Raw genomic sequence first — 27,923 nt, forward strand, 5'->3', positions numbered from 1 at the left:
ATGCACGAGGCGGCAACTGCTTTGATTACATGTTGTACCTCTATCTAAGTTTTATATATGTATGTACGATATGCAATATATATCATTATCATGGTGTTTGACGTCTCTGTCACTTCACGTGACTGCACTACTACGACATGGCTTTGAATCACTGTGGGTTTTTTGCTATTTCATCTATGAAATTTATGCATCATGTTTGTATTTGCACTTGACAAATGGCACTCGACACTCGTTGCGGTCAGCCCCCCAGCAAGCAGAGGGAAGGGTAAACTTTGAATAAGCCCCCCGACCAACCCGCAATTAGCATTAAGCCAGAGCGTGCCACAGACTTTGCCGTGGCTTTAGCTAAGCAAATATTTAGAAATCCCTGCAAAGAGAATAGAAGGAATTAGATTTTACAATGTTTTTCTTTTTTACTAGTTGAATGTTTGTCTCAACAAAAACCAGATGGCCTAAATTAGAGCAGTCGAGTATATTTTCCTATACACTTACAAATAAGGAACTTGTAGTAGAAAAAAGTGCCATTAGGTCTACAAAATGAATCAATAATGGTAGTTAACAAGATGTTTATAGGTTCGTAAGTCTACAAGCCCCATTTCTGTAAGGGTATATATAATCTTTAATGTGGAGTAGAAGGAAACAGAGTAAATGACATATTAATGGAGCTTCTCTCATTTGTAGATTTGGTTTTGTTTATGTTTGTCATATCGCGGACAGAAAGTAAACTTTGGCTAGAGTTTATCGCACTTGGCCTAGGCTGCGGCATTTGACTGTTTAAATATTTGGCATATCCGTGGTTAAATATGATGGCCATGATAAACTTTTATACAAGAAGCAAACTCGTTATACAATATTGAAATACTAAAGTGACTTAAGTCAATTGTAATTGTATTTAATAAAACATTCTGCAAACAAATATTAAATAAACTAAGACGTAGTACCATCTAAACCATTTTATACTTAATCTGAGTTCAACATCTAAGCCAAAGCTCTAGAACTAGACAATTCTTCGTTTCTTTCCCAGAATAGATTTCTTTGGAAATTTCAATTGGCATTCCCAATTGGCAAGTTATGCAATGTAATGTCAGAAATAGATTCAACAGTTTAGCATTCCCGTTTTTGTATTATGCAAAATAGGTTAAATATTATAATGTATTTAAGCGGTAATAAACCATTTGCTGAAATGTATCTATTGGAAACTACATTGATGTTTAATTTATGAACAATTTGATTTATAATTCACACAAGATTTATGCGCATTCCTAACTGATCTTGGTCTGATATATGTTAGACATTTGTTGCATCATCTTTACGCAGTTGCATTCTTTTGCCAAGAGATTTGTTTTTTAGCCAGTTTGCAATTCGCTATCTTATCTCTCGTGTGCATGGACTCATTTTCACAAAAAACTGAAAATATTTACTTGAAAAAAAAACGTACATCTGTCAGAGAATAAATTTGCTTATATGATAACAAAAGTGATATAAAATTTACGATAGCCTAAAAAAATTAGGCCACATTAATAATTTATAATAACAAAATTAAACAATTAAATACAGTATAATATATGTGCAAGTATATATATGGGCAATAAAAGGTATTAGCAAGTGACCAGCCATAAATTGAGATGATTAGAAATCTTGCACGTTTTGTGGTTGCTCATAAATAATGTAGAATTGCTTTTTGATAACTGTTGACAAAACTCAAACAACTAATCGAATGCAATGGCATACCAAAAACTTGCTCTTATCTACGGAAATTAATAGAATTTTTATTTAATGAGCGGAAATTGTCGTTTATGGCAAAAGAAAAAAAGCAGTTTATAAATAATGTATTAATACTTGCTCTGATAATGATTTCTATTTGGTTTTTTCATAATTTTTTTTCTTTATTTGAGCATAAGTACGCTAAGCGCACTGTAAAATATTTATGAATTTTTAAATTAATAAGAAAATAAAACAAAACAAAATAAAGCGCAACTTGAGATCCAGTTGCCATGAAACTTTTTCTTCATAGTTCTCTTCGGTTTTTTTTTTTTGTGACTTCATACAATAAACTAAACATGTAATGTGTACGAGTGTGTGTGTGTAGGTGGTGTGTGTGTTTGTATATCCATTTTGAATGTATGGATAACATATTATTTTCCTAATCCTCCAGAGTAACATTGCGGAATAGATATGACATGGACTCCTTGTTGTGTATGCGACGTATGGCTTCAGCAATCAGAATGGATATATCAATTGTTTTAATCTTATGACACTGCAACTTCTGTATCTCATGTGGAATGGTATTGGTGACAACAATCTGCATAATAACACACACAAGAATTTTTTCAATAGAGTCATTTAACAAATGTACATATAGAATTCTCTAGTACCTCATCAATTAGGGATTCTTCTAGCTGGCGTGGAGCATCCGAACTGAGGAGACCATGTGTGGCTAAAACATAGACTTTACATGCTCCATTATCCTTTAGCATCTCTGCAGCTGCCACAAATGCTTGAACATCATCAATTAGATCGTCCTAAAGTAAACACAAAATATTATTAGGCACAGATACTCGCAAAATAATTCGAAATAAGCATTGGCTCTTACCACCATAATGGCAATTTTTCCACTAACATCACCCACAATGGTAAGTGGCGGCTTCACCTTGATGGGATGCTCCGGCACACCCACCGACACCGATGTAGTGCGCGTACGGCTACTGCTAGGGGCATGTTGTGGAGTAGAGTTTCTTGTGGTTAGTGTGGACAAAGTATGACAGGTTTATTTGTTTTGATTTATTATTATTTAATATTTTTTTGCATAGTGCACGGTGCAGACGTTATCGATGGCAATGTGTGGAGTGCAGTGGTGTAGTTGAGTGGTTGTTGTGGTTGAGTATTTTGTTGTCGCATTCGTAACCAAAAAAAGATAAACGTATATATTTTTTTTTTTTTTTTTTGGGGGATAAAGGGAAAGAAAATGAAAAAAGATAAATGCATTTAATTAAATATAAACAAAATATAAATACCAATTGAGAAGTACTCTTAATATATATATGTATATATATCAATACAAACCTAGGTGTCGTTGGTAAGCACATTTCAACAGAATTTCCTAATAAATTGCTATACGCACTGAATAACACGAAATAAAGAAAGAATATTGATTTGTTTTGGAATTTTTCTTCTCGTTTTTGCAAATTTTGCTGCAAATCGTATCGAGATTTTTGCAAAGCAATTTCGAAATAAATAAAAAAAAACGTTTCAAGCATGAATAATCAAAGTATGTGAAACAAAAACGGAAATTGAAGCCAACAAGACAGAAGAAAGATATAAACTGGCCATTTGTCGGTTGCCGTAGGAAGTAGGAAACAACAACAACAGTAGATTGACAAATTAAGAGGAGCCACGGGACATATAGACAGCAATCGATCCTACCGACATAGATCCTGTACAACAAATCTATTAAAAGTAGAAAAACAATAAAAGCTTGGCCACTGTGTGCTTAGAGTAGCTAATGGTAATCAAATCTAGTGCAAAAGATGTGGTCTTGTAGTATATTTTAGGCATTGGGTGAGTACTTAAATAAATCATATTTATAATCTGTACAAGTTTTTTTGTAATAAATATGATTGCTACATGCTTAAGTGCTTCTAAGAATTAAATAGAAATAAGGTGTGAAAATAATAAATGCGATCTAACGAGCAACGACCACAGATGCATTTGGCTTACTAAGGACACAATCCAATCGATAATTCACAGGTCAGCAACTCACCTGGTTGGTGGTGGCGAATATCTGCCATCGACTTCGTCGCTTTCCGCTTCCTTTTGTTCGCCATGAATGACAGCCAGACCGAGACGTAAACGTTCTGCATATGAATTAGCCTTCTTGGCCACACCTGGATTACGGGCCACAATGACGGAATTTCTATAATCGGGTATCTATTGACAAAGAAGAGAAATTAGTTAATGAATTTTCGCAGTTGGTATCATGAGGATTTCACTCACGCTCTCCTGAATGTACTGCAACAGAAAGGGAGATGCCCTCAAATTATCAACTGGTATATCAAAGAAGCCTTGTATCTCCTTCTGGTGCAGATCCATGGTGATAATATGTGTTAGTCCGGAAGTGCACATCATTTTGGCCAACAATTTGGAGACAATGCAGCCACGCTTGCGCATTTTACATTGCTTGGAGTAGGGCAAATAGGGTATGACTCCAACAATGGAGCGAGCCGAAGATGTCTTACAGGCATAGGCCATAATTAGTAATTCCATGATGTTGTTATTGGCATCCCTGCAACAAAGAAGACTTTAGAAGGTCCCTTACAAAGCGAAAACTTGACTTACTTGGTGCCAGTTTGTATGATGTAGATATCCTTGCCTCTGACCGAATCGCTTATCTCGACAATTGTCTCACGATTCGATTTATGGAACACCGAACAGCCGCCATTTTTCAGGCCCATACGTTCAGCCACCATATTGGCCAAATCGGGATGCGAATTGCCATTAATAATGACAATATCCGATGTGGAGGTAGTGTCCATGTCGCTTCTGCAACGTTTCGGTGGGCGCACACTGCCTAATCTGTAAAATTATATAATGCTGGATTAGTTGGGTTTAGAGTCCAGAAAGTTAGCATTTTCAAACACTTAAAAGCAATAATCTGCAGCAGGAAGGACTAGGTGGACTTGGAGGCTAGGTGGTGATGGGTTTAGATGGCTACCTGCGTTTCAACATGCTAATATTTAGGAAAGGTAGGGTTTCGGTTTCGGTTCATTCACTTTCCGTTGTGACCTCCTGCTAACTGCAGGCATGACCATTAACATTAAACCATTAAAATCACGCATACGCGGCGTTGCCGTTGTCGTTACCGTTCCCACGTTACAAGCGCCAGGAAGTTTGTAAATTCTTTATTGATTAGCCCCGGTGAACTACTTTAAGAGCGAATGGAAGCGATGGCGGAGAGAGAGAGCTTAACGCAACCGGGAGGCAATTAGGTCTGCGAGTATGTTGCCCAGTTTTCGAAAAAACAGAAAAGACAGCGCGTGCCGCAACTGTCGAGGAAACTGAGACGAAAACCGCAATGCTAAAACTGCTGCGCGTTTCATTATCGACCAAACAATGGTTTCTTACACATGTGAGTCCGCCGCTTCCATCTGAGACCTTCCGGGAGCCGTTGGCAACGCGTCAAAAGTGCCAACATGCGAAACTTTAGTCGGCCTCGCCAGTCAGACAGTCAGTTAGTTAGTTAGTTAGTCAGTCAATCACCAGCAAGGTGGCGTACCGCGGCAATCCCAAGATTTGCGCAGCCAGATAAACTGTGGGCGACGAAGACGCATAGTCTGCTCCTGCTGCTGATTGAAATCTATAATCGTAAGTAAATTCCTGCCAAGACTTTCACACGCGACTTTATCCACTTGAGAAAGTGAAAGGATTTTTGGCCTAATACTAGCCAAGAAATTTGCAATTTTTGTTAATTGAATTTCTATTTTTAAAGAGGTCAATGTGCCTGTGAGAGAGGATACGCCTTGTCAGTTGGCAGTGCATGGTCTAAGGCATGGGCGATTCAGGTAAGTGCAAATAAACATAAATGTGAAGAAGGCGGCAATAAAAATCACAGAAAAAAAATGTCTCCGTTAGCCGAAGTTTCTATATCCTATTAAGCAATAGATCCACTTGTTATAAGGACATAATAATAGCCATAGCTTTTGATGTTAACTTTGATTTACAAGCTCATTCTTTATAATCTTAGTCATACATATCTTGAGGATTTATTATATTTTAGAAGAGCAAAACTAAATGACAAGTATCTATTGAATACAGAAATATATATATATATCAAAGCCTATTGTTGCATATTAAGTGATTCTTACAGTTTATTCAATTCTAAGATATGTGAGTTTTGAATGGGCTTTTAGTTAGATCGTTCGCTGACACTTTAGGGTATAAATAAAGGCAATTGCCAAGACGTTTTCCCTCTTAGTCGAGGAGAAACGCAACCGCGACTATTCAATTTCACACTTTGACGTTTCGCGAGTTAGAGGCGGGTAAGAATGCCAAGTTGCAATGAGGTGCAACGAAAAGTTATCCACACGCATACGTGTGGCTGAGAGATGGGGGAGGGGGGGTCTAGATTGTTAGACGTTGAGGGTTTAAAGATAGCAAACAGCTTGGCTTCGGCCAGGATTAAGAAGGCGGCGTCAAATTGGCATTTAACCTTTTCAATGGGTTTTGGAGGAAAAGAAAAGTTATGGCAGCAATGCTGAGAATAGGCCGTTTTTAGAGCCAATATATTGCATTAGATGCATATTCAACGTTGCCTGAACTAGACGCATAGCGGAAAATAGTTAATCAAGATGCTTGGAATAGCCTGTGATCCTTTACAGCATACGAGCATGTACGAGAGAGGATCGGATGGTATTGATGCTATCTCTAAGGCGATCTCATCTCATTTCATTTTGCTTTGCTTTTCTTTTCTTTGTGCATTTCCAGACAGCGAAGATAGCGATGGTGAGGGAGGATTGGGAAATGTCTCAAGGGTTATTATACGGCCACCTGGACAGAGTGGCAAGGCGAAACGTGGACATTTGTGCTTCGATGCGGCCTTTGAGACGGGTAATTTGGGCAAGGCAGAACTGGTGGGGGAATTTGAATATGACTTATTCCTGCGACCAGACACCTGCAATCCGCGTTTTCGTTTCTGGTTCAATTTCACGGTGGATAATGTGAAACAGGATCAGCGGGTCCTCTTTAACATTGTCAACATAAGCAAAAGTCGCAATCTTTTCAATGCTGGACTGACGCCCTTGGTAAAATCCTCCAGTCGACCCAAATGGCAGCGTCTGCCCAAGCGTCAGGTTTTCTTCTATCGATCGGCCATGCATCAGGGTCACTATGTGCTGAGCTTTGCCTTTATCTTTGACAAAGAGGACGATGTCTATCAGTTTTGCCTGGCCTGGCCATACAGTTACTCCAGATTGCAGTCCTATCTCAACGTGATAGATGCCAGGCAAGGTGCAGAGAAACGATTCACGCGTTGTGTATTGGTCAAGACATTGGTAAATTCTGTCCATACGATTTGTATGTCCATTTAATTGAGTTCTCTTACTCATTTCCAGCAAAATCGCAATGTAGATCTGCTAACCATCGATCATGTGACACAAAAGCAACGTACTACAAATCGTTTGGAGCGAAGTTTTATCCGCGTCATTGTGATCCTCTGCAGAACGCATTCAAGTGAGGCTCCTGCCTCACATGTGTGTCAGGGCCTCATTGAATTTCTGGTGGGCAATCATCCCATTGCCCATGTTCTGCGCGAGAATTTTGTCTTTAAAATTGTGCCAATGGTGAATCCGGATGGAGTCTTCCTCGGCAATAATCGTTGCAATCTTATGGGCCAGGACATGAATCGTAATTGGCATCTGGGCTCAGAGTTCACTCAACCGGAATTGCATGCCGTCAAGAATATGCTGAAAGAGTTGGATAATTCGGATGTGAGTTAAGTGGAACTTCTTAGAGTTTTCTGTGTTTTCGATAACTTACTTTGGATCTCTATTTGCAGACATATCAGATAGACTTTGTGATCGATTTGCATGCCAACAATAGTATGCACGGGTGCTTCATTTACGGCAATACATACGAGGATGTCTATCGATATGAGCGGCATCTGGTCTTCCCGCGTCTCTTTGCCAACAATGCTCCGGACTATGTGGCGGAGCATACCATGTTCAATGCAGATGAACGTAAAATTGGCAGCATTAGAAGATTCAGTTGTGAACGACTGAGTGATACAGTGAATGCCTATACTCTGGAGGTTTCCATGGCTGGTCATTATTTGCGGGATGGCAAAACGATTGCCCTCTATAACGAAGATGGCTGTAAGTAGAATCCGTCACTTCTCACGCTGATTATAGAGAGTTTTTTCTTCAACAGACTATCGTGTTGGTCGAAATCTGGCTCGCACATTGCTGCAATATTATCGTTTCATCAATGTCCTACCCCTGCCCATTGTGCCCGAGATGCGTGGCAATCGACGAGGACGCCCGCGTACTCATCATTCCCGTTCCCGGTCCAAGACTCGCTATGAGGTGAAACCTCGTCCCAAGACTACGCGTTGCCATGCACCCATTTCGTATACAAATCTTAGCATATGCTATGATTCTGGTGGTGGTGGCGGCGGTGGCTCCTCTGACGAAGGTGGCTTCTCTCCATCGCGACCCATTGCTCCGGGCAGCAGTACGTTCAGTGGTTATCGTAATTATAGGCGTGCAGCCACTGCCACTTGTGGAAATCCTGCCCATGATCAGTATTCATTGAGTGCCCTGAAAACATCCAGTGAATATGGTCCGAGTGCTGGTGGAGCAGGTATTAGGAGCAAGAAGCAAGCAACTGTTACCATAGAGGTGCCTTTGCCTGTGAATGTCCCGCCCAAGCCATATCTATCGATCATCGATCTGAATCAATTGACCAGAGGCAGCTTAAAACTGAAAGCAAATAGTTTTGATGCAGCAGATAGGCGATAGAGGAAGAGACTTTTATCCAATTATAGGATTCCCTGTCCTTGATTTTTTTATAAGAATCTCATGTGTATATATAAATATTTCAGTAATGTAACTTTTTTAAGCTTCAGATGCTTCTTTCGGTAATAAACAATCAATTTTGGTTTAAATAACTCAACAAGGCTAGTTTTTTATATATGTGTAGATAAATCAATCAGTTATCATATGATGAAGTGTTATGAGCTTAAATTTTGACAATACACCGAAATCAGCCGATCTCTGCATTATTCTTTATATAGAAACTAGGAGATATCAGTGTTTCGAATTTGAGTTCAAAATTGATTTACACATGATTAATTTCACTCAAAAAGACAACAAGTCGTTGAGTTAAAATTTTCAACGTGAGTTTATTTTGTTGGTTGACACTTGCTGGGGCTGGCTTATCTGGCTTTGGGGGCACATTCGTTGAAAGACCATTGTTGCGCATTATTTGGGTTGGCTCCATGCCAGGCCCGGCCATGCCTCTAGCCACCCCGCCTCTGATCCAAATCCGGCCGCACCCGATTCCGAATTCTGCCCCCACCACCACCACAACCGCCACATGGAGAGGTGGATAGTTAGTTGAGTGGCAATATTAGTAGATGGAGTAGATGACATTCACTAATTAATAGCCGCCCTCCTCGCTACACTCACATATCTCGCACTGTTCTACTCCCACAGGTTTAGCACGTGAGTCTGATTGGGAACTGCTTGTAAATGTGTCATGTAATTAATCCATTTCTATTAGGCATTATTATCTTATCATAAAGATATATAAAATAATGCAAATTGCCAACCGTTTTACCTATTTTTTTACCTGACAAAAGCCTTTTTCACTCAAAAAAATATAAGCGAGAAGAAAAAAACGAACAAAAACAAAATACGCGCGAAATCCCAATGATAAGAGCGCGAGCGAAGGAGTGACAGAGACAGCCACAGCGAACGGTGAACCGACTGTCTGACAGAATGCGAGCTTGTTGACTGATTAACGTTTTCAATTAACGGATTCGTAGACACGATATTCCTCTGTTCCAATATATATAGACACGTATATACATAGCACATTCATATACAGATACATATGTATGCATATAAATAAAAGCGAATAGTAATAACAAAATGTGGAGCACAAAACTGAGTGGGAGCGCCAAGGAGTTGCCAGATTGTTAGGGCAAGGAAAAAGCTAAAAACAATACTTTTAGAGTTATAAATTTTTCAACATTTCATTAAATACAAATACACAACATAAAAACAAACTTTACAAAGACATTCAAAAAAGGAGAATATACTCGATCTTTTCAATTTAACGTGTATAAACTAGCATATTGTTGTACAGGGATTTGGGGGAAAAATAATAATCAAATTACAAGTGTAATTCGAATTGCTATCTTGTTAAGTACATGTTTGTATTTTCAACGTTCTACAACAGGTTAGTTAGTTTACAATTTCGAAGGCCGAAATGTAGCTTTTTTTCTTCTTATCTTATGACAACACTGATGCTGAAGTGGGTGGGGGATGTTAGGAGAAGGCAAGGTAGAATAAACATACAAAGGTAAAGGAGAAGGAGAACTGGTTAGATAAAAAAGCAACACACACAGACACAAAAACGAGACACTAATTAAATTGTACAAAAGCCGCTTTTACTTGTTCCTTTGCAGTAGCATTTTGCAGATGAATTGTTCCCTTTGTTGTTTCTATTTATCGATTCAGAATCTGCGCTTGAAGAAATCACAAAAAGGAAAGTGGCCAAAACAGATACCAGTTGCTTATATCTTACTTATTGGCAGATACTTTAACAAATACCGAGGGGCAATCTATTATTATGAATATTATTTAATAAATTAATAATAAATAATACACAATTCAAAATAGTTCCAAACTTTGCTAGACAATTTTCGCCATAAAAAATTGGCCGTCTCGCCGCTATATCTTGCCCATTCGCCGTAACTTTTTGCCTTTTGCCGTAACGGCGATTGCGGTCGGTGAGTAAAATAGAGTGGCCAGATGGCGAAAATATTTCATTTATCGATTCTAAGGGCTGAGTCGAAGTGCTAAGGGTTGCACCTGGTATTATTCTTTGGTATTATTTTGTTAGAATATTTTTGAACAATAGATGGAGGCACCTTGCTGGGCGAAATTTGTGCGTCTAGGCGAATTGGCCTTGTGGTTGTTGTTACATTTGAGCGCCCCAAGAGAATTCAAGTTTTGTGGTAGTGTATGGTGGGGAGGTTTGACTTTTTGAAGCATTTTGCATATTATTATAGGATTCTAATTGTGTATGGTCGCGCAAGTTGCACCAAACGAATAATTTGGGTACTGGGTACTGCCGTCCATTTCACACAGTAATCTTCCTAAATCGTGAATATACGCTAGATTCCTTCCCAGGTCTAGAGAATCTGAGCTTGAGCACTGAACAGAAGTTCCTGTAACGTCTGGATATGATAAGGAAAAGGTCAAAACCCTGCCAAGACCCATTTTGGCAAACGGGAGGACTCGTTGTGCCCAAAGCAAGTTTACATTTAACTTAATCAATTTCAATAAAAATGTGCTAATTAATGTGCCATTTCAGATCTTTGTCTTTTACCTGACAAGCCTTTACGATGGCGATCAGGTACTTGTGTATGCAAAGCGCCAAAAATAGAAGACTTTCAATCACAAATTAAAGAATCTTTTATTACAGTTGACCGGTATCTTGCAATACGATCGAATGGGATTCTTTATAAAAGCATTTTAAACCATAAATTCACCATAAATTACATTACAAAAGTTTACTTGACATCTACGAGATACCTTTTAAAAATTGATAAGATCTGGTGAATGCAAACACTTGCCTAAAAAACTATTACCAACTTGGAGTTAAATGAAACGAGCGAGTTGAATGGCATTTGTCATGCCTTAAATTGAAATGTTCAAGCTCTCCATCAGATGAAGTCGATTTCCAAACAGTTTCACCGTTGCTTTAATTTGCCTTCCACGTCATGTTTTGCCCGTTTTATTTGATATTGGCTGCCCTCCCCATCCAAGCAGCCAGCTCGAAGGATTTGAAGAATCTGATTGGCCTAGAGAATGAGCTATTGCAAAATTTTCGGGGTTATGCCAAAGAGTTGGAAGAGAAAATTAATAACATCGATGCGTAAGTTTATTAATTAAAAGTGTGTATAATTTACAATATAATCTTTCGCTTTAGAGCTTTGCTGGACTATAAAAAGGACATGGTGGAAGCTACAAGTGATCCCGAATTGTTTTTATCGAATCCATTGAATGCCTTTCGACTAATGCGTCATATGCATCAAGATTGGACCAATTGGCAGATATATATGAAACAACGAGTGGGCACCGAGCAAGTGAGGAACATACAAAGACTACTTCCAAAGGCTCCTCCACGCAAGGCCTTTCAAAAGGCGGTGAGAAACCTACAAAACTTAACAAAGTTTTACGATTATGAGCCAAGTTTCTTGGTCAACCAGAAAGAATTTCACAGGTTAACTTGATTAATTATATTTAATTAAAATTAAATTTAACCCTTTTTTTTTCTGATAAATCTAGTGAATTGTATCTTTCTCCCTTGGACTGCTATCACATTGGAATTGAATTGTACCAGCAACATAAATACTTTGAGGCAGCCAAATGGTTAACGGCTGCAGCGGATAACTATACGTCATCGGAATACAGTGATCTGTACAGTACGATAGGAGTTCCCCGTTGGAAGGTTTACCAAATGCAGTCAAAAGTATTTCAGAACTTATGTGGGTATTCCTTCAAAATATTGTCACCTGTGTAAAGCAAATAATAGATAATTGTTATAGATTGGCATGAGAAGGCATTAAAAGCATTAAATTCAGCTATTGATTTGGATCGATACAACGTGGATTTGCTGCAGCAACGAAGAGAACTGGAACTACTTGGACTCTACGATCCACAGGAGCCTTTGCCACTGCCTGAGACAAAGACCACCCCATTTCAGTGGCAATGTCAACAAAATTTTCCTCTCAGCAGTGACCTATCCTGTCAATACACAACTATGGTATCTCCCTTTCTGGAATTAGCTCCCCTGAAGCTTGAAGAGGTTTATGATGAACCCTATACAATGCTGTATCACGATGTCATCTCCTTCCACGAGGTTCATCACATCAAAGCTGCCTTCGACAAGTGTCCCTCTTATGCTAAATTTAAAATGAGTAATGGCCTCCTTAAAGGATGTTCCATTTCCGATCGTTTTAGTATCGTGACTAAACGCATTAACGAGCTTACCAAGGATATGACAGGGCTAACTAAAGATATGAAGAATTTACACGTTTTGAAATATGATCAGCTCTATGATGCGGTCAGGCTTTTTGAGTTATTCAAGACATCTCCAAAGGTTTATTTTTTACTTCTTTTGTTTATCATATCACTTAAATTTTTGTCTTTTGTAGTTTGACAACGTCGATTTTGAAGATATTGAGGCCACTGTGATTATTTTCGTAAGTAGCCAAATTAATGAATATTACTTCGATGACATTTTTTCGGTTTTTAGCTCAATGATGTCAAAGTGGGCGGAGCTCTTACCATACCAAATCAATATATAACGATCTATCCTCATTTAAGAGATGCTTTGGTAATCTTTAATGAGGGAGATTTTGAGCACATTATCTGTCCCAATGTGGTCGGCTCTGGACTAGGTGAGTATGTCATTATTCGCTTTACTGAAACGATTTTCATAAATTTCTAATATCTTTTGCTTTCAGTTATTGTAAAGTTTTTCCACATTGAGGAAGACGAGTAATGCATTCAAATTCTTCAGCCAAGATGTGTGTGCGTTTAAATTTAAAAACATATTTTTAATACTGCTAAAAAAATTATAAATACACTTACTTTTCTACAGCAAAGATTTTCCCATCCATAATGGATTCCTTCCGTAAATAATTGACTTTTTCACACTGTAATTAGTTTTATAAACTCAAAAGTTTTTGGAATTTTGCATCAGTTAAGATTAGGTTCTCCTTCCACGATGTTGCCACTTAGAAGGGTTCTAATAATCCTAATTATATTTAAAACGAGTCTAAGTCATTTGGAAATAAACTATATGACTTTGCCAACACACAAACAAAAACTGCTGGAAATTGATTTAGAACTAATTGGAAATCTCGAACGATTTGTAAATAAATTACAGGAGAAAATTGATACGCTACAAAGGTATTGTTATGAGAATTCGATTCGAACTTTCAAAATAATTATTGTTCTGATTACAAAAGGTTAGCCGATGAGATACGCCAACCATTGATTGAAGCCGAGGGCAGAGAGGAGGAGTATCTTGGCAATCCTTTGAATAGTTTCCCACTTCTACGTCATCTTTACTCAGATTGGGACCTTCTGGAGGAGTTCATTGCAAATCAAGTTGGTCAAGGTTTGTTTTATGGTTGCATTTTTTAGTTCCATTAACTATACTTTTGAAATTTGCAGAACAAATTGATTTTCTGAAAGAGAAGTTATCAGAATTACCACTACCCAAGGATCTGTCAGCTGCTACAGAAGCTATTTACCGCATTGAACTTGCTTATGGTGTAAAGCCTTTCGATTTGGCCAAGGGTCTAATAGATGGGGTTCAGTATGAGTGAGTTTCTATCATAGAAATCAATTAAGAAGATCTTAATTAATCTTAAGAAACTGGCATCATTCCCTAGTGCGAAGCTCTCATCATTAGACTGTTATGTCATGGCCACGCATCATTTTCGCCTGGGAGATTACGCAAAGGCCAGCCAATGGCTGACTGTGGCTTTGTCCTTGATGAATCCCTCCGATATGAAGATAAACAGTGTATTTAAATACCAACGAACTGATGTTGGTTTAATGCTTGCCCGATGCTTTCTAGAAATGGGTGAGTTTAAGATCTGGTTACTATTCCATTGTCCAAAGACTAATATTTTCTTTCCTAGGTAGTGAAAGAGAAGCTCGCTACGTTTTAAGCAAAGAGGTTAATATGACCACTGAAGAAATAGATGTTAAGATAAAGCAACTCCAACTGGTAGGTGACGATAGTTATCAACATCAAAAATATGTCCCAGACCATTTATTACCAGAAGGATTCAATGCGATATGTCAATCTTCACACAAACCAAAACCCACCAAACATCTATATTGCCGTTATAACACAACAACAACTCCATTTTTACGCCTGGCTCCTTTCCGTATGGAAGAATTATCCCTAAATCCCTACATGGTGGCATATCACAACGTTCTGTCCGATGAGGAGATTAGACAATTAAATCGGATGAGTGCTCCTTTGCTTAAGAAGGCATTCCCCGTATCTGCTGTGGATATCGATTACGATGTCCGAACTGTCGATACTGCTTGGTTCCCGAATTCTGAGACTCCGCACACCAAAGAAAACGATCGACTTATCAAACGCATTGTTAACATTGTGTCTGATTTGACAGGACTCAATGCGGATGTGGCTGATAGCTTTCAGGCGGTCAGATATGGCTTTGGCGGACACTACTCACCGCATCATGATTATTTTAATGAGTCAATACATCAAACAGCAGTTAATGGTGATCGCCTTGCCACGGTATTGTTCTATGTAAGTTCTCCAAGTAATGATACATCCCTATGTAGGCAGTTCTTAATCAATTGTTTGCAGCTCAACACTGTTAAGCATGGCGGAGCCACTGTATTTCCTTTACTCAATTTAAAAGTTCCAGCTGAAAAGGGCAAGGTACTCTTTTGGTACAATCTCGATGGAGAGTCACTTGATTTCGATGAAAACACTGAGCATGGAGTGTGTCCGGTTGTAGATGGCATAAAACTGGGTTCGTAATTAACATAGTCTTCAATTTGTTTATTACTTGCTTGCTTTCGATTTAATTCTTGGACTTTGTTTTAGTTCTGGCATCTTGGATAAACGAGTGGGACCAAATGTTTATTAAGCCCAACTATCGTCCAAGAAAACAATCTTGTTGAAAAACCGATTCTTGACTTTAATTTAACCAAGTCTGATGTGGAAAGAAGTGCTTTTTGAATAATTTGAATAATTCAGGAAATGTATAAGTATTTTGCCTATGGACTGCTCTTCATGAAAAGGAAGAAGTAGTAATGGAAAGAATTACTTTTCTACAGGAAATATTTTGTTATCGCATTACCCATTAAAAAATTGATTCTTTTCGTAAACGATTAACTTTTTCACACTGTAATTAGTTTAAAATATTCCATGTTTGTTGGAAACTTTCATCAGTTAAGATTGGTTTCTCCAACGACGATGTTGCAATTCAGAACGTTTCTAATAATCCTAATTATCATTAAAATAACTTTAAGTCAATTGGAAATAAACTATTTGAGTATGACAACCCACAAACAGAAACTGCTGGAAGTTGATTTAGAACTAATTGAAAATCTCGAACGATTTGTAAATAAATTACAGGAGAAAATCGATACGCTACAAAGGTATATTTATGCGAATTCGATTCGAAATTTCAAAATAATTATTGTTCTGATTACAAAAGGTTAGCCGATGAGATACGCCAACCACTGATTGAAGCCGAGGGCAGACAGGAGGAGTATCTTGGCAATCCTTTGAATAGCTTCACACTTCTACGTCATCTTTACTCAGATTGGGACCTTCTGGAGGAGTTCATTGCAAATCAAGTTGGTCAAGGTTTGTTTTATGGTTGCATTTTTTAGTTCCGTTAACTATACTTTTGAAATTTGCAGAACAAATTGATTTTCTGAAAGAGAAGTTATCAGAATTACCACTACCCAAGGATCTATCAGCTGCTACAGAAGCTATTTACCGCATTGAACTTGCTTATGGTGTAAAGCCTTCCGATTTGGCCAAGGGTCTAATAGATGGCGTTCAGTATGAGTGAGTTTCTATCATAGAAATCAATTAAGAAGGTCTCTTACAAACTGGCATCATTCCCTAGTGCGAAGCTCTCATCATTAGACTGTTATGTCATGGCCACGCATCATTTTCGCCTGGGAGATCACGCAAAAGCCAGCCAATGGCTGACTGTGGCTTTGTCCTTGATGAATCCCTCCGATATGAAGATAAACAGTGTATTTAAATACCAACGAACTGATGTTGGTTTAATGCTTGCCCGATGCTTTCTAGAAATGGGTGAGTTTAAGATCTGGTTACTATTCCGTTGTCGAAAGACTAATATTTTCTTTCCTAGGTAGTGAAAGAGAAGCTCGCTACGTTTTAAGCAAAGAGGTTAATATGACCACTGAAGAAATAGATGTTAAGATTAAGCAACTCCAACTGGTAGGTGACGAAGGTTATCAGCAACAAACATTTGGTCCAGAGATTTTATTACCAAAAGAATTCAACGCGATATGTCAATCTTCACATAAACCAAAACATACGAAACTTCATTGTCGATATAATACAACAACGACACCATTTTTACGCTTGGCTCCTTTCCGTATGGAAGAGTTATCCCTAGATCCTTACATAGTGGCATATTACAATGTTCTGTCCGATCAAGAGATTACACAATTGGATCGCCTGACTGCGACTTTGCTTAAGAAGACATTCGCCATAGGCCCTGACGATGATTACGACGACAATGCCCGAACTGCCGATGGTGCCTGGTTCCCAAACAATGAGACTCCGCGCACCGAAGAAAACATTCAACTTATTGAACGCATCATTAACCTTGTGTCTGATCTGACAGGTCTTCAAGGAGATAAGGCTGATAGCTTTCAGGCGGTCAGATATGGCTTTGGTGGACACTACACGCCACATTTTGATTATTTGAATATGTCTATAGATCAAACAGCATTCTATGGTGATCGCCTTGCCACGGTTTTCTTCTACGTGAGTTCTGCAAATGATAAAATTCCCTTTTCTAGTCAATTATTTGCAGCTGAACACTGTAAAGCATGGCGGAGCCACTGTATTTCCTTCGCTCAACTTAAAAGTTCCAGCTGAAAAGGGCAAGGTTCTTTTTTGGTACAATCTCGATGGAGAGTCATTTGATTTCGATGAGAATACTGAGCATGGAGGATGTCCGGTGGTAGATGGCATCAAACTGGGTTCGTATTTATCATAATCTTTAAGTGGATTCTAACTTGCTTGCTTGTGAATTAATTCCTGGGTTTTTTTTAGGTCTGGTATCTTGGATAAACGAGTACGATCAAATGTTTATCAAGCCCAATTATCGTCCAAGAAATCAAACTTACTAAAAAATGCCCATATTTTAGAATAGTTACTAGGAAGTTTTTAAAAACAAAACTAACATATTGTAATGTTGCTTTTATTTTACCCTGTAGGATATTTATAAGCTTTTTTTTATATTCTTGGCATTCTTAGTAAAATTTTGGGAAATATATCCATAAACAACATTGATATATGATAGTTATCTGGCATGTTGGCAACTATATCGGACGAAATAATGACAATTTATAAGATTTTATAAAGTTTAAGTAAGTGATTATGATATTTCAGCTTCATATCGATATTCTATTATGCCACATACATAACAACAATTTAGTAAATGATTAATCTGAGGGGTACAAATCTTACATCAAGTTTAGGTCATTTCCTAAGCACATAATTACGTATATCGATATTATAGTAACTTTTTGAATAAAAATTCATTGCAGTGCAAATGTAGTTACAATCTAGTTGTAGATTGTCACAATTAAAATATTAAAGATTTGCATTGTTAAATAAATACTGTTTGATATTTGATTTTCTTAATCGGGAACCAATTAGAAATAAATATAATTATTTAATTTGTTGCATTCCATTGTCTGTGATTGTTTTTTCATGTTGCCACATTTATCTTCAAAGGAAATCTTCCTCGAGTTGTCTATGGACTTAAATTTTCATTTTCACTTTGATTGTGCAATTTTCTTCTAAGATTGATTGCTGTCAGGCAATTTGTCTTGATTTCACCTATTCAAATGAAGTGCCCGCCGAAGAAAGGTAACAGCGGTAATATATCAAAATGTATAAACCAAATGAAGATAAGTGTGCGAATGGAGATAGAATTCTGCGAACGAGGAGCAATTGGCATACGTGTGCCTCTGCCTGATAGCATGTCCTTTGCTTGCATGTGAGTAAGTGTGTGTGTGTGTGTGTGTCTTTGTGGGTGTACGTTGCGTGTCCTTCTGTACTTGACTTAAATTGCTTTTTTCAATGCCAACGGCTGCTGTTGCCCTGTCACATGCGGAGCCAAATGTCATTTCTGCAAAATCCCTCAAGTCGTTCGTCTCCTGCTATTGTTGTTGTTGTTGTTGTCTGTCTGTGTCTTTTTGTGTGTGGGAAAGAAAACATTGTGCAAAATATACACATACGTAGATGTATGATTATATATTGTATACATCTACATACATAGTTAGTTGTTGTTGTTGTTGTTGGGCAACATTTTTCTGCGGCTCCTTAAATTGCATTGGGAAATATGGTTGGGCGATTTTGCAGACTGCCTTGGCAAGACAATGAACAATTCCTGCTCCCACAGGAAGAACGGTAGCTTCCGAATGAGTTTTGGGCAAAATGAACATTTTCCTTGCACCTTTCAACTGCTGCATTTCAAAAAGGGGTTAAAAGCAGCATAGATTTTAGCCCCAATAGATTCCTTAGATACCTTATTCTTTGCTTAGAGACGCTATCAGTTTCTATTATATAATGCAATCTTTTCACTCGTTAAGATCACACGTTTACTTCTGATAACTAAAAACGAATGTAAGCCAGTCAGATTTCTTTATTCTACTTATATTTAATTCATTTTCTCTGCTTTCTACTTTCGTCTAGTCAATCGTTCCGTTTACCATTTGGGCATCCTACAGAAATCAAATTTATTATTAAGTATATGTAGGTATATTCCGTTTCATGTTCACATTCCGCAATTGCTGAGATTTAAACATTTTTCTAATAAAATTAAAATGCCAACCATTTTCACTTAAGTCACTGTGAAATGCGATATAGCCTGGGATGAATCTAGTAAAAAATTAGCAACAATTTTTCAGCATCGCATCAAAACGCGCAAAACGAAGACTGTCAACTGTCAACCGCATCGTAAGCGTAAGCGTAAGCGTCCCGCATCCTACGCAGCCCACTCCCAGTCATCCTTAATGTTCCATCATCCCACATACCACTGAGCCCCCTTGAAAAGGCAGGCACTTATCAACAAGCTGACTTACTTTGCCGCTGCTTATGCTACACCTTGTCACACTCCACCTACCACCGCCCACCCCTGCCATCCGCCTGCCTGCACCACACGGCACTTTGTCATCTCGACGTGCCCCGCCTGGATGTGAATGTGGGAGTGGATGCGTGTGCGGGCGCCCTAGCCTGGTCTGGCCTCACTTGGCTTGGGTAATTTGATATGCTGTTGGCTTACATTTTTTATTCACCACAAACGATTTACTTCCGCGCAGCAATTTGCTTTAAATTTTTATTTAAACAACAATATGCAGAAGCAGATTGAGATTGAGATTTCCGCAGATTTCGGTAAACAAATGGTTTGTTTGCTCGATTCGGAGTGGTAATATGAACACTTGAGCATAATCAGCATCTATCTCTCTTCACTCTGTGGTTGTCAACAGCCACAACTTGAGTTTCACCTTCATCCAGGATGTGCGTAGCAGCACTGCAGCACTCCTTGGGTTTGCCTTGAGTCTCAAGGACTTGGCCATGTCCGCGGGCTGCTGCAAAAGACACTCGAGAAATTAATTTGCCGCAGTTTCCAAGAACATGCTAAAGCAGATGGGTGTGGCTGTTTTCTTTGCCTTGGACTTCTCAGACATGGCTACCTTTTTTTGCTCTTTCTATTATTTTTTTATTTCCAGTTTAAATTGGTTTCGTGTTCGCCATCTACTCAACTCACCCACTTCCAGATGGACAGGAACGGACTCATTCGAGTCAGTTGCCAAATTTACAGCTTGAAATTAAAATGCATTTGAAAATATTTACTTTATGCAGGTTAAAGTTATTGTCATTCCACTCCTGATTTGAATTTTTTAGTTAATTATTCCCCAGTTTTTTGTATTCTTAATTGAAATTGATCAATGAATTGCTATAGCTACCTTTTTTTTTATTGAACCTTGCGATAGTTTATAAACTCATTTCAGTTAAGGCAGTTCTATTTTAATTATTTTAATGTAAAGAACCGAATACCATTCATAACCTGATTTTTCAGAGCTCTGAGTCCTTTGAGAAGGCGTTTGATCCATAGTTTTTTATTATTTAAAATAGATTAAGTACATAAAAGAGGAAAAGCTAAATAATCGTTCTGAAACGCAAACATTTTGAGAAATTGTTTTATGATCTGCTCAGTTTGTGTAAATTTGGTACAATCTTTCCCTTTTGCTTTTGTCTTCATTTGAATCCTTGTACCTTGACAAATTTCAACTAAGGCTGTCGTCTAAAAATTTGTCTTTTAGAATTTAAACACTTTAAAAATTGTTTTTAGAAACAAAAAAGAATGTAAGCTTAAAAACCAGTTTCGACTCCTGGCGTTAATGGCTGTTTTATGGCCACTGGCTGTGGTCCCTTTTTGGTGTGGCAGCTGCTGTTGCCGTAGCCGTTGCCAGAGCAAATATTTTGCCCATGCAATCGAGTCGCGGTCATGGCAGGGAGACGGGGGCTACGACTAAAAATCTAATCTATGCAAGCAGCAGGACACACACACACACACACGTTCACGCACTCTGCAAGAACTATATTTTTGTTGTGTTTTTTCGCCCCGTTGGCCACATTTTTTATTGTTTTTTGTTTTTCTCTTACTTTCAGTTGTTGCTGTTGTTGTTTTGCATTGGAAGCTTAGCAGTTAATTGCCCCTTGAAGAATACCTATATGGACACAAAAGCACTTTCAGCGGGTCAGGACAATTAAGCTGGCATCCATAGAGTGTGAATGTGTGTGACTGTGCGTGCGTGTGCGTGTGTGTGTGTGCAAATGTGTGTGAATGTTTGCGTTTTAATCGGTTTGACTTTGCTTCTGACCTGCGGGGCAGGCAATAACAACAACAAGAACAGCATCAACAGCATCAGAAGCAGCAACAAGGACAAACAACGTTGCGAGTAGCCCCGCAGCAGATTGAATCCTAATCGAGGTTTTGACTTTGGTTACGTTGCGTACACACGCAACAACCGTAGTACATGGACAGAAACTCACACTCCCACACACAATCACCCTTCTTCTACAGTAAAAACCAACTATGTGCAGTTTACTGCCTCATTTGATCTTTTGAAAGGTTATAGCTAAGATAAACAACTACTACTTAAGTTAACTTTATTATTTTAATTACAATTATTTAAAAAAAGTCATTAGTTCTTCAATGAGCAAATTTTCCTTTACAGAGTTAACACTGTACACACAGGCTGCAGTTTATTGTAGCATACTTGCAGGGGCATCTGTTGTTTGCTTGTCATTTGGACATTTTGGGGAGGCAATTTGTGACCGAACTGCCTACACACACACACACACATGAACGGAACACATAGGTAGACCTCTACAAAATGGGGCAACTGTGTATTGTCTGCTGCAACTGCAACTGCAGCTTGTGGTTTTTGCCCCTTTTCGGGGTATCATTGAGCTGCATTTCCCTTACAACTCGACATCATGGCTCTTTTGACTCATTTCCGGGCATACATATGTTGTCTTGGCTTTAAATGGCGCTTTTAATCATCAAGTTATTGGTGGCAAGACGGAGATTGACTAAAAAGTTGTTTCAATATTGAACCAAGTCGTGTGCCACAAGGCAGGCCAAGCTGGTAGCAGCAGCAGAAGCAGCAGCTGTTGACTTGACGACAACTGTGTTCAGCTCACGTAGATTGGGCACAGACAAGATACTGCAGAAACGAGAAACGAGTGGGGGACGCGGGGAAAGGTTGGCAACTTTTGACAGTTTAAAGTTTGACACTCCGATTGCGGTTGTTGGCAACTCTTGTCTGTGTGTGTGACTGTGACACAAAAGGCGCCATGTCTTCAGTTCAGTTTCTCCCTTCTTTGCGTATGCAACAATGCGCTGACTTGACTTGACTTGTCTGTGTTTTGCCTCCCCCAACCGCCCCATCACCCCATCGACCTTCACATGTCTTGGCAAAAAACTTGAACATCACGTAAGCATTTCACTTTGGGTTCGTTTGGTCATCATCCCTTTTACAGACTGACTTCCTATGCGATGTTGTTACTCTTGCCACCTCCTCCTCCTCCTGCTCCTCTTGCACCCACCACTCTATTGGGCACATTTGTATTTGGTACATACTCACACACACACACACACACGCACATACATACATCAATTTTAGTTATTTCTTTTATATATTGTTTAAATTTGCTTTTACTTTTCGCCCGTTGCCCGTTGCGTTGTTCTTGGTTTGTTGAAAAGGTCAGACATTGTCAGTTAAGTGTCCATGTTCATGTCCAAAATGTGCTTTTTTTTCTTTCTTTTTTTGTCTTGTGTTTCGAGTGCTTTTTATAATTTTTCTTTTTACTGTTACTCAGCTCTTTGGAACCCAAACCAATTTGTTTTTTCTTTTTTTTTCTTAGCACTTGTCTTTGAACTTCTTGTTGAACGACTTTTGGTTAGGTGTCAATGTGCAAAGTAGAATTATGGTAAATGGTATTGGAAAAGTTTCAATCAGTTTTTCTTTTTCTTTTTCTTGTTGTTGTTGTATGCACTAAATGGATATTACAATTTTAACTTGGACAGCTTAGAGTAAGGAATCAAAATGCATATCAAAACATAATTTAGATAGTAATAGGAAATTGGAATTTTCCTACCAAGTGAACTTTAAAGTGATAAATCACAAAAAACGAGGAATTTCAAAAACCTCGTATTCAAAAAATCTAAATGATGTCATTGCCTTTCGATAAATACCAAAAAAATATCTAAGTCTGATGTTATTTCTTCAGTAAAGAAAATCTATAAATCTTTGATTGGCAAATTACCTTCTAATAAATGGAAATTATGAAATAATGCCACAAAAAACAAGCGTAAGTAGAATAATAATTTGTTCACTTAAATGTACATTAGAATTCAACATATATCTATATATTTGTTGTTTCATTTTAGCAACTTCTTTCTCTTTTCCTCTATTTGCTTGTATATGTATTTACTGCTCTATCTCCCTGTGTGTGTAGCACACCGTGACATAAATTACAAAATCAACAACTAACACAAAAATGGGATAAAAATCAAGTTTTGATTTATTGGCAAAATGCTTCTTCTCCGTGTCCTCCCCTGCTTGGTTTCTATACCCAGACTCCTAAGTAGACAGCTCAAAGGCCTAAATGTAGGAAAAACAACAGGAACAAGTAAACCAAACAATGGCAGGCATTTTGATTTGTGACTTGCGACTTTTCACGTAGCAAGGGGCACGCCCTCACACGCACATATAAAAATCAACATAAACAACACAAGAAAAAGCAAAAATATGAAAATAAAAATCACGCAACAGGATATTGAAACGTCACACATATGCCACAAGTGCGAGAAGCACAGGAGCGAAACAGGACTTCATTCGGCATTAAAACTGTCAGTGGCGCAGATTGCCTGCGGTGGCTAAGGACACCTTCACACATGATTTATTTGCAATTGCAATGCAATGGTATGGTATGTGCCATGGCATGGCAATGCAGGGGAAAGTGAACAATTTTTTGTGTATGTTGTTGGTGGCAAAAAACTGCGTCAAAAAATTTGTAAACAGTTGCAGTTGGAGCACGTCGCGTTTGCCGTTTGCCGGTTGCCTGCGGGGTTGCGAGAGTCGCGTCATGGCCAATTGTCAGCCCAGACACAGAGCAGAGGTCGACTGATTGGAACCGGGTTTTCCTTTTTCTTCATGGCATTTCGGTGGCTGCAGCTTCTGTGCTAGCGAACGTGCAGCGAAAGTTTAAATAAACACAAGTCTCTCTTTGCTTTTTCTTTTTTTTTGTTTGTAGCAAAAAAGTTTATGGAGGCGGGAGACATGCGGATGTCTTCACATCAAGCTAAAGTTAAAGTTCTCATCAGAAAAAAATTCTAGCGAAATTGAAGAGTAACCAGAATAGGCCAAGACTATGTATGTATATGTGTGTGGTGTTGTGTGTGTGTGTGCGTAGCCTGAAAGCATATCCATTTCACGCACAAGTGCCATAGAGAAGCAACTAGATGGAGGAGGAGGCATGAGGAGGCTGTGCCTGAACCGTGTGTCAAATCCATTAACCTTCTGTTTACTTTTCTACGTCCGAGACCAAGTCGAAGTGAAAGTGAGAGTAAAAGTGTGTGTTCTCTGTGTATGTGTGTGTGTGTGTGTGAAGAAATTTGATATTTTCTCTAAATTGCGTTGCACACTTGAGGCCCTTACTTGACCATTTCAACGAAATAGTAGATGGCAAACTCCTTGCTCACTCCCTCCAACCATGTTAACCTCCACAGCCCATTCACATAAATCTTACCTAGGCAGCTCTATTTGCGGGGAGGCATTGAGGTGGACAGGGTAAGAAATGGAGCAGCAAATGAACAGAACACAATCAAGTAACCTCCAAAAACAAAATGAACATTAAGTTGACGTAAATTGTGTTCCATTATATTAACACATAAGCTAGGAACGAAGGGGACCCTGATAGGTAGCTGTTGGGTTTGGGTGAGAAGCTCTACCCAATTAACCTTCAGTTAGCACTAATTACTTTGTTATTGGTTGTGTTTGTTTTTTTTTTCTAGTTAGTCAAAACAAAGCATTCTTTTTAATTGAGGAATAGAATGATATATACGAAATATATATTTGCCATATATATTATATGGTTATTAATTTTACTGTAAGAGTTTATCTAATTACACACATTTAACATTAAAAGGTTTCATAAGTCTTAAATGAAATTAAAATCATAAATCTTTAGATAAACCAAAACTGAGCGCTAGCATTAAGTAAATTAAAAGTTTGATGAATAACAATAAAAAATAAAAGAGCAGAAAAAGTAAGAAAAACCTTAAATGATTTAAGCACTTTATCAGACATCAAGACGACAAAAACCAAGAAGGAAAAGAAAAAAATTAAACAAAAACAAGGTGCCAAGAAGACACTGGCCAGGAGCTTAACTGTAACGCTTCTTGGTGATTATGCAGCATAATTTATGCAAGTAGCAGCAACAAGAACAAACAACGGGGGAAAAAATTGAAACGGCAAGAAGCAGCACAATGGCTTTTGGCCAAAATAGAATGGGTCAGAGTCCAGCAGGACAGGTCTAGGCAACGGCGACTGGCGCGAAACTGAAACTGATTTAATTAAGCAGGTGATTAAAGTTGATGCCGGTTATTTGTAGCAACAAGGATTCCACTTCCTGTTGCTCGTCCAGTTCGTGAGCATGAAAAAGTGAACGAAAAGTTTTGGCGCCAGGGCAAGCTGCAAACATTTTCCCCCATTGGCAATGCAAATTTGCTGGTTTTAGTGTGTAACAACGTGGCGTATGCGCAACTTTTTGTTTCCTTTCAGCTGTTAATTGAATATTGTTGTTGCTCTTGCTGTTTTTTTTTTGTGTATTGTTTGTTTATTTTAGGGCCAAAGGTCGAAAAGTAAAATCAACGATAATTAAAATTCAATTAGACCAAAAGGCCAATGGCAAAAGATTTCACAATTATAAAAGATTGCAAAACGAAAACCAAAGAAAAAAACACTTTAATCAAACATAAATTAATATTTGGTCAATTTGATTTTGATCTAATTCGTTTTTGGGGATAAAAAAGGGATGGAAATTTACTAATTAGTCAGATTTTTTTTTTTGATTTGTAAGATTGATTATTCAGAACTGTTTTTTTTTTTTTGAGGTGATTGGCTTTAGAATCAATAACCTGCAAGAAAGTTTAGTTTAAAAATAATACCCTTAAATAACCTTGACAACAAACTAAATTCAAAAATTTGTTATTAAGTTTGAATGGTTGTCCAGTCTATCAATATATCTTTTGCTGAGTTCTAATACTTCGTTAGATCTTCCAGTTAGACTTTAATGGAGCTCACTGACGAAATATTTAACTATATTTAATTACCCATATGTACAACCTAGAGGTATGTAGCATGTATTTGTTAAAAACAATCTTAATTTTTTCAAAAATATAGCATTTGAAGGGAAATTTAGAACACTTCCTTTCTTACTTCAAAATAAAAAGTACTCGTAAAACAGCCCAAAAAACCAGAAAGTTACATACAAAAATCAGAATTTCAATTCCAAATTGAAAGTATGTAAATGAAAAGTGGATAAATGAATGATTAATGAAAAATTTATGGTTTATAGTTTTTCTAGATCTATAGTTTTTTCAAATATTCTTTATTCAAAGCCGCAAATTTGGGCTTTGTGTTCAAATGCACCTGTAGAACAAAATCCAAAAGCTGAGATGACCATATTTACTGTTCATTATCTGAATACAGTAGCCAACAAATTTAAAACAAAAATTATTTCATCAGTAATTTTACAATTTTACATATTGTTCAGTGCCTGAACATTGAAGAAGATAAAGACTTACGTTTTTTCTTCAGCATATTTTTCAACTTTTTAATAATCTTATCTTTTTTAAAGAATTCGTTTGAGTCTAATCCTCAAAAAACTGATTCCTTTACAAATTTTTATTTAATTACAACTTTAAGTACCTCAGTGTTATAAATTACTTTTAAAGTTCAAAACCCGTAAAGTCTCTTGACCAGTTTTTAGCAAGTTTTGCACAAAATAAAATATTAATTTCTTCGACTGCTTTGTCATCGCTTTTTACTTTTTGTTTCGTAGCAGCTAAAATCGATTCTGACACCCAGCCGCAGAAGAGGCATGGATGGGGGGGCCAGAAGGCCAACACAAAACGCATTCAACAATAAAACGCAAGAATCAACAATTATGTTAATTCATTTTATAGGTCAATGTCTCGCATATACCATACATTCATTCAGACATATACGAACCTATTATATGGCTAGAGCCAGAGCGACCAACACTTAAATACATGTTAGTCCTCCTCTTATTTTATGACTACATCTTTGTGGGACTGTCATCACTCCGCTCTCGACGACTACTACTAATCTTTGTGTGTGTGTATGTGTGTTTCTGTGTAGACGGCAGCTGCATTTTCTAAATAAATTAACATTATTTATGAATTTTTTTAGACATTTCAGTCGAGCAGATGAACCAACAAATATATTTTGGCATAACAGATAAATTTCCCCTACTGCAGATTAACAGTTGAAGGGGAGCTGACTGATGTTAAGTGCTAAACAACAGTTTTGGCTCTTTCTGTTACCACAAAAAGAAAATCTCACTCTCTGTGAGGATTTAGTGCGCATGTGCTGGTCCCACACCTCCATCTCTATCAATGTGTTCCACGTGTCTGTGTATATAATGTACCTTACGCATCCACCAATCTACCTGCGCCACCCACCCCACAACCAGAAACCCCCAAAATACAGAGCAGAGCATATGTATATATGTATGTATGTACATTTCGTCTTGCCATC

General features: G+C 38.0%; 4 protein-coding genes across 8 annotated transcripts; 3 read left to right on the forward strand and 1 right to left on the reverse strand.

Moving 5' to 3' along the window:
• Positions 1 to 1,967: 1,967 nt before the first annotated feature.
• LOC6651398 (phosphoribosyl pyrophosphate synthase-associated protein 2) lies at positions 1,968 to 10,461 on the reverse strand. Of its 5 annotated transcripts, none has more exons than XM_015176660.3 (7): positions 10,170 to 10,461; positions 4,336 to 4,572; positions 3,994 to 4,282; positions 3,761 to 3,927; positions 2,594 to 2,708; positions 2,376 to 2,522; positions 1,968 to 2,302 (listed from the first exon to the last, which is right to left on the reverse strand). In XM_015176660.3, the coding sequence occupies exons 1-7, from the start codon at positions 10,187 to 10,189 to the stop codon at positions 2,144 to 2,146; spliced, it is 1,134 nt and encodes a 377-aa protein (XP_015032146.1). In that variant the 5' UTR covers positions 10,190 to 10,461; the 3' UTR covers positions 1,968 to 2,143. The 5 variants fall into 5 exon arrangements, with proteins under 5 accessions (XP_015032146.1, XP_015032144.1, XP_046867130.1 ...); XM_015176658.3 differs by having other exon boundaries at positions 2,594 to 2,735; XM_047011174.1 differs by lacking the exon at positions 10,170 to 10,461 and adding an exon at positions 9,343 to 9,545 and having other exon boundaries at positions 2,594 to 2,735.
• On the forward strand, positions 6,345 to 8,625 carry LOC6651399 (cytosolic carboxypeptidase 6). The gene is made up of 5 exons (XM_047011181.1): positions 6,345 to 6,405; positions 6,481 to 7,046; positions 7,107 to 7,481; positions 7,550 to 7,865; positions 7,921 to 8,625. The coding sequence occupies exons 1-5, from the start codon at positions 6,345 to 6,347 to the stop codon at positions 8,508 to 8,510; spliced, it is 1,908 nt and encodes a 635-aa protein (XP_046867137.1). The 3' UTR covers positions 8,511 to 8,625.
• A 1,015-nt stretch (positions 10,462 to 11,476) lies between the features above and the next one.
• On the forward strand, positions 11,477 to 18,180 carry LOC6651400. The gene is made up of 19 exons (XM_047009403.1): positions 11,477 to 11,658; positions 11,713 to 12,006; positions 12,072 to 12,271; positions 12,332 to 12,885; positions 12,941 to 12,988; positions 13,042 to 13,186; positions 13,253 to 13,286; positions 13,760 to 13,911; positions 13,968 to 14,118; positions 14,189 to 14,382; positions 14,441 to 15,084; positions 15,145 to 15,313; positions 15,680 to 15,944; positions 16,004 to 16,155; positions 16,212 to 16,362; positions 16,424 to 16,617; positions 16,676 to 17,319; positions 17,369 to 17,537; positions 17,611 to 18,180. The coding sequence occupies exons 1-19, from the start codon at positions 11,504 to 11,506 to the stop codon at positions 17,685 to 17,687; spliced, it is 4,392 nt and encodes a 1,463-aa protein (XP_046865359.1). The 5' UTR covers positions 11,477 to 11,503; the 3' UTR covers positions 17,688 to 18,180.
• On the forward strand, positions 13,308 to 15,671 carry LOC6651401 (prolyl 4-hydroxylase subunit alpha-1). The gene is made up of 7 exons (XM_023180633.2): positions 13,308 to 13,700; positions 13,760 to 13,911; positions 13,968 to 14,118; positions 14,189 to 14,382; positions 14,441 to 15,084; positions 15,145 to 15,313; positions 15,388 to 15,671. Exons 1-7 carry the CDS (start codon positions 13,516 to 13,518, stop codon positions 15,462 to 15,464), a joined length of 1,572 nt encoding a protein of 523 aa, XP_023036401.1. The 5' UTR covers positions 13,308 to 13,515; the 3' UTR covers positions 15,465 to 15,671.
• Positions 18,181 to 27,923: the final 9,743 nt, after the last annotated feature.

This window comes from Drosophila willistoni, chromosome 3R (genome assembly GCF_018902025.1).
Source record: "Drosophila willistoni isolate 14030-0811.24 chromosome 3R, UCI_dwil_1.1, whole genome shotgun sequence".
Classification (NCBI taxonomy): domain Eukaryota; kingdom Metazoa; phylum Arthropoda; class Insecta; order Diptera; family Drosophilidae; genus Drosophila; species Drosophila willistoni.